Source organism: Vanacampus margaritifer, chromosome 3, assembly GCF_051991255.1.
Source record: "Vanacampus margaritifer isolate UIUO_Vmar chromosome 3, RoL_Vmar_1.0, whole genome shotgun sequence".
Lineage (NCBI taxonomy): Eukaryota > Metazoa > Chordata > Actinopteri > Syngnathiformes > Syngnathidae > Vanacampus > Vanacampus margaritifer.
Window position 1 is genome coordinate 10,211,973 of NC_135434.1, and position 14,023 is coordinate 10,225,995.

Consider the following 14,023-nt stretch of genomic DNA (forward strand, 5'->3'; position numbering starts at 1 on the left):
TCATTGCTTCGATTTCCCCACTTTGCCTTGCAGTTCCATCACACGCTTCATTGCCTGGTCGCTGGTGGCCTCTTTGTGCTGCATGAGCTCAGCATGACCCCTCGACATACCCCAGCAGTCTGGAGTGGACATGGAAGGACATTTGGGGCGGCCGGACGCAGGTAGGAGATTTTCCCAGTAGTCACGACGAGCCCTGATGGAAATATTGACAACAACTAAACAAACAATCTTTGAGGGTTACGGACGACTATAAACCCAGTGGATGCTTTACCTGGCTCTGACCCAGGGTTTGGTGTGCATCTCCAGACCGGCGCCCCACATGCCGTGTTTGTCCGACGCCGGGGGCAACATCCCCCTCTCGGCCGCCAGTTCCTCGGCCACGGCCCTGATGTGGTACGGCTCAAATCCGCAGCAGCCGCCGATGAAGCGGATGCCGGCGTCGTAGGCCTCCCTGGCGTACTTGTGCATATCCCAGCGGGTCAGGGTCCTGGGTTCCATAGCTTAAAGCAGCCGATAATCATTGACGGTGCAATGCAAGTTGGTGCTGTGGTGTACGTTATTAGATTTTACCGAAGGGGAATTCCGGTATGTCGATGAATCCCTTGCAGTTGCAGTCGGGGGTGTGGTAGGCCAGAGGCTGCACCATGTAGTGAGCTTTCAGTCCAGCTTTGGCCACGCCCTCCTTCATCAACTTGACAGTCTTCACACAGGTCAGTGGGTCGAAGTGGCAGTTGACGCCCACAATTTGGGCACCTACGGCATCACACCAATATCAGTGCCTAGTCACATACTACACTAGAACTAGAACAGAGGTGTCCAATTTTTTTTGTTTTTTGCTACATTTACAGATTTCTTTTACAGGTCCTAAGCAAGGTTATTTTAGTTGACAAAAATTAACAAAGTAATTAAAAATAAAGGAAATGCTTCTTAAAAAAAACGAACTAACTGAAATTACGTTTTACGTTGACAAAGCTAACAAAAATGATGTCTAAAATATTATCATAAAAGTGTATCACACAAAAGTGACATCATCTAGCAGCAGCCAATAGAAAAGCACCTTGAGAACAATTTTGCGTGCTTGACTTTTGGCTCCAATGGCTCAGGCTCAGCACAAATGTATGCAACGCTAGGTAAGAAATGTGCTACTTTTTTTATTTTTTATTTTACCACGGTGTTCATTAAATATTACACACAAATAATAAAAATAAATTAAAAAATGAAAAGGCAGCACGGTGGCTGACTGGTTAGCACGTCCGCCTCCCAGTTCTGAGGACGTGAGATCGAGTCCGGGCTTCGGCCTTCCTGGGTGGAGTTTGCATGTTCTCCCCGTGCTTGCGTGGGTTTTCACCGGGTACTCCGGTTTCCTCCCACATTCCAAAGACATGCATGGCAGGTTAATTGAACACTCCAAATTGTCCATAGGTGTGATTGTGAGTATGGTTGTTTGTCTCTGTGTGCCCTGTGATTGGCTGGCAACCAGTTCAGGGTGTACCCTGCCTACTGCCCGAAGCCAGCTGGGATAGGCTCCAGCACCCCTGCGACCCTTGTGAGGAAAAGCGGTCAAGAAAATGGATGGATGGATGGATAAAAAATGAAAACTTATACTGACACTAACTAAAACTAAGCATTTTTTTTAAATAACTAAAACTAATAAAAACTAAATTAACCACCCTTGAAACCAATTAAAACTAACTACATTTAAAAAACAAAACTCAAAGTGGAATAAAAACTAACTAAAATAAAAATTTCAAAGCTATAATAATCCTGCTAAGGCAAAGTTTAGAATTTTTTCAAGATTTTGGGGTGGCCCTCTGCCCTTTATTGCCCTAGACTAGATTCACCCCTGGACTGAACATTTGCCAAATCCCTTCTCAAAATTCAGAACCAAAACAAGAATAAACTGTTGTAAAATGACCATTTTGAGGATCGTTAATCTCAGAAAAAAAAAAAAAAAAAAACTACAGTCAAATGTAATTTTTAAAATATGCTACGGGCCGCTAAAAAGTGGATGGTGGGCCGCAAATGGTCCCTGAGTCATAGCTTTGACAAATATGCATTAGAACATTATCAGTGGGATCGTTTGTTGTTCATTTTTACCAGGTGTGTCAATGGTGCACATTCACCAGTTACACATCCACCAGTTAATCAGACATGATGAAGAGCGTACCAGCCTTCACCAGCCTGACGGCGCACTCGCCAGGTGAGACTCCGTGCGGGTCGCCCTCGGGTCCCATGCACAACGTGGCGGCCACCGGCTTGCCGCTGGTTTTCAGCACCTCCACGGCCCACACGGCCTCCTCGACGTGCTCGAAGTACTGCGCATGACAAAGGAGTCATTACTCGAGAAACATCTAAAACATGTAGGACTTCGGCACTCGAGGACCTGTGCCTTAAAGGGGAAGTCAACCTTTAAATTTTTTGGGACAATAATAAACATGAAATTCTGATTAATATTACATTTGTGGAGTTATGAAGCAAAATCCATCCGTTTTTTCCCCATCTCAGGCGGAGGCCATTTTGCCACTTGCTGTCGACTGAAGATGACATCACAGTTGCTTAGGGCTCAGGAAACGACCAATCACAGCTCACATGTTTTCTGAAGCTGAGCTGTGATTGGTTGTTACCTGAAACCTGAGCAATTGTGATCTCATTTTTGCTCGACAGCAAGTGGCAAAATGGCCGCCTTCTGATTTTGATAAAAACTGCTGGATTTTCTCATCTTCTTTCACTCATATTCCACTAATGCAATATTAACCCAAATATTGTATTTAGACTAGTGGGGTTGCATAAACATATTATTGTCAAGACATTTTTGGGGGGTTGACTTCCTGTTTTAAAGGGATACTTGACTCATTGAGCAATTTTCAGGAGTAAAAGTTAATATTTTATACAGAATTAATTTGATAACTTCAATACATTTCATGTACAATTAATACCAAAAACAATTTTTTCCACTTGCTGTCGACTGAAGATGACATCACCTGTGCTGAGGAAGTAAGCAACGACCAATTATGGCTCATTTTGCTGACCAAACCAAGAAAACAGGTGAGGCACGATTGGTCGTTTCATACTTCCTCAGCACAGGTTATGTCATATTCAGTCGACAGCAAGTGGAAAAAATAGTTTTGAAGGTATTAATTGCGAATGGAAAGTAATAAAGTTATCAAATTAATTCTGGACAAAATATTTTTTACTGCTGAAAATGCTGAAAATTCCACTCTAGTTCTCAGTGGTTCCGTAGATGTCTACCTCAACAATCAGGAAGTCCACGTTCTTCTTCATGAACACTTCCAGTTGCTTCTTGAAGATGGCCTTCACGTCGGCCTCACTCTTGCAGCTCATGTAGGACGGCGTCTGAGAGACGCCTCCCGCCACCAAGGCGTCGCCCTCGCTGGCCACCTCGCGGGCCAGATCGCACGCAGCTTCATTGATTTGGACCCCCTGAAAGTTTTGGGAAGCATTCGATCACATGACTTGGCCTCATATACACACTGAAAAATGCTGTGTTGTGGTGGATTTTAAAAAGATTGGGTAGCTTTTACTTAAGGTGGGTTTAATTATTTTTGACCTAGCAGATTGTGTTGGATAGTTGAACTGGAAGTAAATTTCATGTAACATTCTAAGAAAATGTTCATGGCTTCTGATTGGCTGTTTTTAGCCACAGCTATGCTGATAGCCGGGATAGCGTTAACCCATCATTATGTGTCGTTTTTAACTCTTCTTGGGTCAAAATCTTGACCCAACGTGCTGTTTCAAATCATCAACCCAATGTGCTGGGTATAAATATCTCAACATGGGCTTTAGGATCCTTTTGGACCCCAGCGCTGGGTTTGCAATTTCTCCCAATTTAGGTTACTCTTGACCCATCAGTTTTTCCTCTTTTTTTCTTTCTTTTTTCTGAAAATTCAGTATTATTCATTTCGCAGCCTTTCCGAGTCAACATGTCGTCATCATATCTCTCTTTGTGTGCATGTGAATTTGTGCTCTTTAATTCACCTGAAACCTGCTATAAATCCAAAACTCTTCATCTTAATCGGATACTTCAGAGTATCGCCGGAGTCGTGTAGTTGTCAGGAGACCAGAAGAAGGATCAAAGTAAAGAGAGATGAAACAAAATTTAACACCGACCAGACACCACCCTCCGATCACAGTTACAAATCCAGAATCTCTCACCAACCCCAGATAGGCTACATCTAAATTCCAACAGATTAGGGAGACATTAAGAGATCAGAGGAAAGACTAAAGGAAGGAAGGATGGATGAAGCAGTCTGAGATCCACAATTCAAGCAACCAGTGGGAGAAGCAAACTCTTTTTGAGTTTCAGTAGATGCTGGTGTGGAGGATCTGGCATACATGAGAACCTCCGCCAAAGAGGGGAGCCCAGCCCCCTAGGACCCTCCCCAGGCCATGGCCGCACTAGGGCACAACCCCCCCCGGAGCCAACCCAGAAGCCCGGAGTGCTCATTGCAGTGTTTCTCATTGGGACACCCACCGTCAGTTGTAGACTCTGGCCTCTGTTCTCCAGCTTGTCGTCACTGGAGTAGAAGCTGAAGGTCTGCATGACGTTGGATCCGGCTCTCAGGAACTCTCTGTGGAGTTGCCTGACTGAGAGCATCATCCGTCAAGCTTTTATGCGTCTGCTTATGTTGGGAAGTGCGCGTTCGGTGAGCCTTACCGGCCTCGGGATGGGTAACAGTCGCTTCGGGGGTCCACGGCCCGGCCTTGACGTAGCCCCTCTTCTCTAGGGCAACCACAAAGCCCCCATCACCGATCACCACCTCGCCCGAGTTCAGACGCTCAATGATGCCCTGTGTGAACACAAACGCTTTGCATGGTCTTTATGTATGTTAGGATCCGAAAACTATCAATATTTGTGAACGTGAGTGTGAATGGTTGTTTGTCATTGAGTTCCCCATGATTGGCTGGCAATTCAAAAAAGAATACGGAAAACAAACGGAAGCTAATGGCTTCATCGGCAATTTTGTAGGTCAACGATGCCAGTGTCGTACAGTTTTGTAAACAAAACTGAACAAATGCGTCGATGCCGTGAAGATTTCATGTTTATGATTGCTTTTATGACAGAAAAAAAAGCTAAGGCACCGGGTGCAAAGGTGCGATGATAAAAAAAGGCGCTTTTACGCCGAGGGCTGTTGCAACTGGAAAAATGTCAACAAATTGAACTCACTTATTAGGACAGGGACACTTACGCAACCCACCAAGATACCAGAGCTGGATCAAATCTGTAAGTTAACTGGAGCTGTCATCAAGAAGCTGACTTGTTATTGTGGTTTAACGTTCTATATAAGTCCATATTTAGCTACCAGAGAGAGGATGTGTTATTTGCATTTCTTGACTAGATTTCTCTTGGATTGACTTTTCTAAAATACTGTACGTAGCATTGGTGTATTTATTGTCACAAAACAAAATCTATGCTGACCTTTTTGATGGGTGCCATGTCCAGTTGCAACAGAAGCAATCCCTGAATCGTTGCTTCCAAATCCCACACAAGGGCAATTCTTTTCCACTTTTTATACCCGTGAAAAATAATGGGTGGATTATATATGCATGCTGGTGTCTTATTACTAGAACTGCCACACCATTCAATAAAGTCATTTAAAACTGTTGACACCCCCCCCAATGAAGTTCAAAGAGAGCTTTCAGTTCAATCATTGTAGTATCAAGAATTATTCTTTTAAACATTAACTGCAGCTTCGTTATCAAAGAGTCCATGTGTTTTTGCTGAAATTGTGAGAAGTCAAGTCAACTTGTGGTAGAAGTCTGTCAATATTTTGAAATCCGGCCAAAAGTGCTTGACCACGTGAAGTCACAGCAAAGGCCTGCAACGCTGCAACATGCTCGCTGACATTTGCCATGATACTTTTTGTTAGCATGACGCTAACAAGCATGCTCGAAAATAACTTTAAAATGTTTGCTAAGGTCAGGCTCAAGTAAGACTTTAACACTTACTGTAGATCATTATTTTTTTTAGTTAACCCTCAACATCTTCCTGTTTTTAAATGAACGCACACACACACACGTTTGTTTTACTGTCTTTGCGGGGCCATCTCATTGACATAATGCATTTCCTAGCCCATTCCCCTAACCCCAACCATCAAAAATGATTGCCTACCCCCATTCCTTACCCTAACCTCAACCATAACCCAATTCAAACCTAAACTCTAAAACCAAGTTTTGACCCTCAAAAAGTGATCTAAACTTGTGGGGCCCAGCAAACTATGTGAAATCCCGATATATTGGCCCCAATATGTGACAAAAACAAGACCACACACACACACAATATGGTTTATTAACCTTCAGCAGAGCGCTGTCAATTCTGGGTCGATCCAGTTTTAGAGAGATTAGCGACGCCCCTCCTCCTTGGAGTTTATCAACAGAGTCAAAGTGCAACCTCCCCCGACCCCCCCCCCCCCCGCGCCTCCGACCCACAGTTCACCAAAGGATATCATCAGTGGGGTTTTAATGCATCACATAAGTGACCTGATTAGACTACAATATATTTCAAAACCACCTTGAAATTTTCATCTATTGACATTTTTATGTTAAAATTTAAATGAGCCGATACAAGCCGGGACACTGCTGTGTTCTTATAAGCAAAAAAATATGCTGGTGCATTTTTTTCCCCACAAACAAATAAAATAATCCATATGAATTTATTACAAATCAACAGATTTGTTTGTTTATATATATATATATATATATATATATATATATATATATATATATATATATATATATATATATATATATATATATATATATATATATATAACAGAAGCAGATCGTATTCTGTTTCCTGGTCCCGTCACGTTTGTGTGGCAACTTGTTGCTAGGCAGAGTTCACAGGGCTCGATCATAACAGCGCCATAGATCAGACAGGCACATTTTAATTACTACTCTGTATTAAATATAAAAGACTGCAAAAACGCAGTCAACCGTGCAAATTTGCATGGGATATTTCATATTACATATGATTTATGTTACATGGTTACGTGGCAGTGAACGTTCAGTTCACTTCACAACACGCAGAAGATTGGCAGACTATTGTATTATTACTGCAGTTCACGGAGTTACTTTGCAGTAGTTGTGAAACTCTTCTTGGTTTGTGTTGCAACTTGCACGTATTGCGTCTTGGCATCTTTGAGTGTATATGTGCAACTTCAGAGACAACTTTAAGGGTCATGGCGCCACTGATCTCTTCGTCAAGAGGGTTAATGGCCACTCTGTTTGTAGAGAAGCTTCACATGAAGCTCAAAGTTCTACGACGGCCTTTATTACATCACATGGACTGACCCCGAAGATCGTCAATACTCCGGTCTCCATTTATGGCTACGGGGGGTTTTCCCCCACATCTTCATTGTTTTTTCTCTTTGGCCTCATAAACTTCATCCAAAGTCTTTACTATAGCTTACCATTATGAATGTGTGACTTTTATTAACATTATCATAACTTAAAGTATGTTTACCCATACTTCTTCTGGCTATTGCTGTTTGTTTTATAGCTAGCTACAATAGATAGATGACTGTTATTATTTTTTTATTCTATTATTTTTATTTTTGTAATATCTTGTAAAACTACAGCTTTTTTTTGTTGCAATTTGATCCCCATAATATTCTGAAATTATTTTAATATTATGACTTCATTCTTGTAAAATTACGCCCGTTTCGCAAAATACATTTTTAACAGAAAATGACATTATGAATATAATCTTATAGTATTTAGGATTTAGTTGTTCTATTGTCATGAATGTTTTTCATGGTAGTCTACCTTCGTGTAATATTACAACTAGACTTAACACTAATCTGATCGTCTGGATCGGGATCGACCGATATTTTGCATTTGTGCAAAATCAGCGATCGACTATCATGTCTTAAAGTGACCAATCGATCAATGACGTGATTGATCAGCTCCGTGAAGTAAGATATTACATGTTATGTGTATTGTTTCTCAGTGATTTTTGAAGAATATTTGGGGTTTCGTTGTATTTTTTTTAGATGCATTTCGATTGCCGTCAATCATACGTGGGTTTTCGGTATTCGTGGGCGGGCCAGTCCCTATTCCCCGAATGATGGGGGTTGACTACAGAATAAAAAGTTGTTTAAATAGACATATTGCTTCACCTTCTGATCGAATCGGTGATCAGTTATTTTTTCTTTCTTTCTTTTTTTTTTTTAATTGTGAAAATCCTAATTGCAACTTAACTCTTGTTATGGTTTCTCACATATTCTAAAAAATATATACAACTTAATTCTGTCAATATTATGAGGTTTTCCACATAAAATTATGAGTCTTCTCATCACATCTCAAATTATGAATGATTTAATCTTATATATATATATATATATATATATATATATATATATTTATTATTATTATTATTATTTTTATTTTATTTTTTACTGTATATATAATGTACTATCCGTTTTTCCCCCTCTGGCTGTTTTATGCTGACCCGTACTGAATGATTTTTTTTTAAATTATTATTATTATTATTATTTGTAGCCACAACTAGTCACTGGCTGTGACTGGAAAAGGACAAAGCCAAAGCAGTTCAAAAGAGGCAAAAGAGTAACAAGGTTTCCGAAGCGTGGGTTGATGCACCAGGTGACCACGACAGGGAAGGGGGAGGAGTTAGTGTTGACGTTGCGTAAAAAAAAAAAAAAGCAAACAAAACAGAAAATATAAGAGTTTGAGGCAGGGAGCGTGGATGTGTGCAAACAAGAGTTAAAGACTGTGTGGAAACACATCTGACAAGCTGATAAAGTTGCGGTTAACTTTTTACTTGCCAATGATAAGTTTCAGCCTTCAGGCTTGTCACGTGTTCTCTTGATAACAAAAGACATGCAAAATAAAGCAACTAAAAAATTTCACTTCTCACCGTGCATCTGCACAATTCTCCTGTGTTTATCACATCGGGTCTTAATTACTCTTTATGGCGTTCTATTAGAAGTGTTGCTTCACCCTCTGTGCCACTTTTTAACCCCCACGCCCACATCTGGTCCAATCACAGCTCAAGTTGCTGCCCATACTTTGTGGATTTGTTGACCACAGCAGGCCAAATGAGGAAAAAAGGCATTGAGTTCTTGAGCAGGGAAAAAAAGAAGACAGCGAATGAGCGCTCTCTGTGGACAAATAAATTGACGTGTTACTTTGCAACATTCTTATCACTATTGTCTTCAGTAAAAAAAACATAAAAGTGACGCTTGTAACAAATAGACCGCGGCTGTTGTAAAAATAGATTAGGCATAATGTGTAATACAGTTATTTCAAACCACCGGGCCGTGAGAGATCACAAGATGTGCCGCGGGAAATAATCGACCAAAAATTATGCATTCATTACAAATAAGGATTTTTTTTTTTTACACCGTAACAAATGTGATTCATTAAGTGGACTCCTTATGAGTGCAGATATTTTTATATGAATAGTTGTTAACTTATTTTTTTTTACTTTACCTTCATTTATTTATTCGTTTGTTTTTAAGAACACATAAATATTACTTAGAAAATTGTGTGTACTGTCAATAAAGCAGTGGCAGATTAACTGTGTAACATATTTATTTTATTTCCCTGTGGCGCCAATATTTTTGAAATCCAAACAAACTCAGACGTATGAATAGTTGAGCCACATGAGGGCGCTTTAGAACATATTTGTCAGCACATAGGCTGAATCTTCTCCAACATAAACATATAGAAGAAAAAAAACTTTGTGATACGTCACTGAATTATATGATGTAGATATGCAGGATTTAAAAGAAAGTATAGAAAAGAGAGGGTGTACTGGGAAAAAAAAATTCCCCAACAAAGTACAGTTCTCAGGATTTTTTCAAATTGACTATTGCAGTCGATTTTTATTTTCTCTCATCTAAAATGATTATTGAGTCCAAGTACTTTTTTCCAGCACTGATTATTGACATTCAATAGTTCTAATCCCCCAAAAAAGTGAACAAAATTAAGAAGCTGCAGCCAACTCTTCTAAACATTTTTTTTAAACAACAAAAAAAAAAACAGCTGTTCTGTGGTAATTACAACATTACTCATATTTTATTCCTTTAGAATGAAACTTTGAATTACACTTTATTGCAGTAAAATGACAAGATTAGTCTTGTACAATTACAGCTTTGACCCATTTATTTTCATTTTGTAAATGCATGATGTGCACATAAAGCAACATTAAAAAATACGTTTAAAAAAACTTTTTAAATGAACATTTCTTTCCATCAGCAGATGATATCTCTACTTCTTAAAATCAAAATTGCATCATTTATTTGCTCAGTTGGTGTGCAGTAAGCCATTAAACGCCTCTTTTGAGAACTAAAAATATAACATGAAATTGCTCCCTTGTCCAAAAATTGCCAAATGATATACTGTAATTTGGTAAAAACATGAAAAAGAAAAAAAAAACATTGAGAGTGTAATGATACCCATATTGTATGATCCAATCAAGTAAATAACAGGGGCGGAAAGTTTTCACTGGTTACATTTGGCCAAAACTGTTTCTTCAAGAAGACACAGCTAGCAAATGTACAAAAATGTAAACTTGTGCATTGCTATATGAAGAAGCATTCATTTTTCAGCGAGGCATTCAGCCGATTATCTGATGTCTCTGTAAGACTACCCTGCTGGACTCCTATCCTGTGGTGTGGCTTGTGTCATGAGTTGTTTGTCTTGGTCTCCTAGCAACCGCCAGGAATCTCTTCCCATCGCTAAGTCATGAAGTGACCTGCGTGCGCGCGTTGTATTTATCTTGGCACGCTGAGCAGCGAACACAAATTGTGCATCGTGCAGGATGAGTCACGTCGTTGATGCTGCAATCGTTCCTTCATGTTTGTGAATAATATGTTAACATTAATGGGAGACGCTGCTTACATAAATACAAGATATATGTAAGCAAATGGGAGCAATGTGTGTGTGTGGTCCGACTTTGAGTTTAGTGTGCGATGACCATATACAGTAAGAAGTAGGAGTGCTCGAGTTACGTCGTACGCGACCTACGTCGTTCAACATTACGGCGCCCGTGCCTCGTCTGTAACACCTTCCTTTTCGTTCATTTCCCACAGAATTCACGCCATTTTAAAGTTATTTAAAGTTGTGTTGTTACCCCCAGCAACCGGCGTCCGTCGCGCATGTCGGCTCGCCAACAGACGCGTCACATTTTCGTGTTTAAATTTGAATTGGCTCCGCTCTACCGTCCGTTAGCAATGAATGTCCGTGTGGAAACACGAAATAGTGTTTCCGGCTTTTCTTGGTCGCGCAAATGTGTGTGCGTGTGTGTGTGTGTGTGTGTTTTTTATTACTGTACAAAGTGTTTGGATGTAAAAATTGACTTTTACTTAAGTCAATATTCTGGTTACATAGCCAGGGTAGGAACGGAACTCCGCCGTAACTTGAGAACTCCCTGAATTTTTATTATCTTTGCTATGAGGTGCCACCTTGAACTCCCAAAGAGAATTACCCCAAAATGGACGGTAGGATGGATTTGCAACACCAACAAGTCACATGAAAATGACTAGTCGGTCAATTCCCACAGTTTCATTAAGGGGTGTACTCATGTTTGTTGCCACGGGTGGCTGTTTGTTCATTTCAAGGGAAAGTAAATGTACACTTTCTCAGCCATGACTTTGCAAATAGGCTACCCGAAGGTTAAATTATAGCTAGTGGTGGTTATGCGCAAGGTAAGCAGAGCTCTCTCTCTCTCTCCCTCTCTCTCTCTCTCTCTCTCCGATTTACATCTCAAAGCTAAAATGTACAGCTTCTCAAGCGACTGACATAATTTATGTACATATAATTGAAGCCCCAGGGAAGAAACGCATGTTTATCTCTGAGCGCCCTTGCACCACAAATGGCAACATGACGCAGCGGAACTTCCTCCCTGTGTCTTCTCACCACCAATGTTGTGTTTCCCACTGAGGCCGCCTCACAACACACTCACAACCTCCCATAGTGTTCTCACCAAGCAAAAACACGAGTGGTGAAGAAAGAGGAAGCCCTAAAAGATGACCAAATGACACAAAGGCCGGTCAATGCCAGGCAGGCAGTGCGTGATTTATCAAACAAAAAAGGAAAAAGGAAAGTGAGAGTATGCTTGGAGGAGAGCTCGGTTGTTGTTTTTTTGGGCTTGTTTTTATTTTGCATGTGGCTTGTGGTGATGAAGTGGAACGGACACATGCAGAGGCTGAAATTAAAGTAAGGGTTTTTGTGCATCCTATCAGCAAATGTTCGCATGCAAAAGGACATTCTCTGCGTGATGACATGCAAAACACATATCTTAAGTCCTCACTTAGGAGAGGAAATAGCAAAAGTTAAATGTTTTGTTTTGAGCACGCACAGCCAAACAAGCTTTATTTATAAAACACTTAAAACCGTAGTTTGAGTGTAACCGCACTCCCATTGCAATGAGGAAAATGACAAATTTAGATAGCCTTCCATTTTCCCACCGTGCATTGAAATGTCTTAAAGTGATTTTTATTCATCTTATTTGCAGATTTCATGGACTTATTCAAACTTATTTATTGTTATCATTGGATTCATGGTAGAACAGTGGTTGGCTCCATATCACAATTGGATCATTTCTCTGTATCTGGCTTCATCGGAGAATCCAAACCATGCATCCGTCGGTGCGAATGTGAGTTTGAATGCTTCTTTATCTATGTGCCCTGCAATTGGCTGGCAACCGATCGAGGGTGTGCCCTGCCTTTCGCCCAAATTTAGCGACAGCGATGGTTTTTGGTATGTGTAATATGTGCGGCCGCACAAGGGGGCATTTATGGCGGAGCGGTTTTGGGGAAGGGGGGGGGGGGATTCGGGGTGCACAGTCAAGCAACCCTAAAGAGGATAAGTACTACAGAAAATGAATTTTTATTATTTATTATTTTTTGCGACAAAAACAAGTCAATAAAGGTTTTATTATTTATTATTATTATTTCGGTTTTGATTTTTTCTGGGAATCAAGAATATATCAAGAATATATGAATACAAATACAAAAATATTGGTAATGTCAAACTAATTAAACTAGATTGTAATAATATTTCTCATTGATCATTTAATTTGCCTGTTGATTGATTTACTAAACTTTTTTTTATTATTATTTCACTTTGATGGGTGAGCTGCCTGCATCAAAGTCAGCCCAGTGAACATCACTGACCCAATAAAGATTTTTATTCTATTTGTCATTAAAAATTCATTAAATAAAACAATTTCTTGCTAATTTAACTACATTATTGTAGCTTTTTTCATCTAATATTGTGATTGATGTGTTCTGTTTAATCATCGCTAAATATCTAGGTATTGCAAATGTATTTGTTATATTTCTTTATAATGATTTAAAACAAATGTGTTTCTTTGAACAAAAACTATATGATTAAATCTTTTTTTGACTCATTCATTGTGCATACATTCACATTTTAAAAATAGGAATAGAGCTAAATAACTAAAAAGCAAAAGTACTAAATATACGAATAAACAAACAAATACGATTTAATTTAAAATGTGATAAATCACATTTGAAGCCATGTAAATAAATAAATAAATAAAATCATGATGTCAAATATGTCTTCTATAAATACTATATAATATTATCAAATAGAACAAAAATTATATTGGTATATTATCATTAAAAAAAATCAACGAATTTGAATTTGGAGTGACTTAAAAATATTTTTGTGAGCAGGAGAATCCAGAAAATCTAATCATCATCATTGTCTTTAAAATAAAAAAAAAAAAACTTATTTCTATCATGTTTTTTTCTTTTTTTTCTTTTTAACGTTTATTGAGACAATCAGGAACAACATTACATTTAGAAACATTCGTTACAGAATTTTCCAACATTGTCTTTGTTCATTTGGAAGACAAGTAGAAAAAAATGAAATAAAAACTCACAGTCAATCAGGTCAGTTCTCTTGTTTTTTTTTTCATCACCATCATCGTTTTTGAGTAAAGTGGCGGTGACGTCATCACATCCCGGGTGGAGGAAGAGGGAGGAAGAGGAGGAGGAAGAGGTGGGCGGAG

At 39.4% G+C, this 14,023-nt stretch overlaps 1 protein-coding gene across 1 annotated transcript; it reads right to left on the reverse strand.

Annotated features, from left to right (window-relative positions):
* Positions 1 to 5,511, reverse strand: LOC144048714 (betaine--homocysteine S-methyltransferase 1-like). Its single transcript, XM_077560968.1, has 8 exons — positions 5,438 to 5,511; positions 4,676 to 4,808; positions 4,493 to 4,605; positions 3,250 to 3,441; positions 2,168 to 2,315; positions 571 to 753; positions 272 to 500; positions 1 to 193 (listed from the first exon to the last, which is right to left on the reverse strand). Exons 1-8 carry the CDS (start codon positions 5,453 to 5,455, stop codon positions 1 to 3), a joined length of 1,209 nt encoding a protein of 402 aa, XP_077417094.1. The 5' UTR covers positions 5,456 to 5,511.
* Between the last annotated feature and the right edge of the window lie 8,512 nt (positions 5,512 to 14,023).

Coding starts and splice junctions, on each gene's coding strand:
- LOC144048714 (XM_077560968.1), bottom strand. Junction 4,606..4,675: donor TGTTACCCATCCCGAGGCCG/GTAAGGCTCACC, acceptor TGATGCTCTCAG/TCAGGCAACTCCACAGAGAG. Junction 3,442..4,492: donor GCCAGAGTCTACAACTGACG/GTGGGTGTCCCA, acceptor CAAAACTTTCAG/GGGGTCCAAATCAATGAAGC.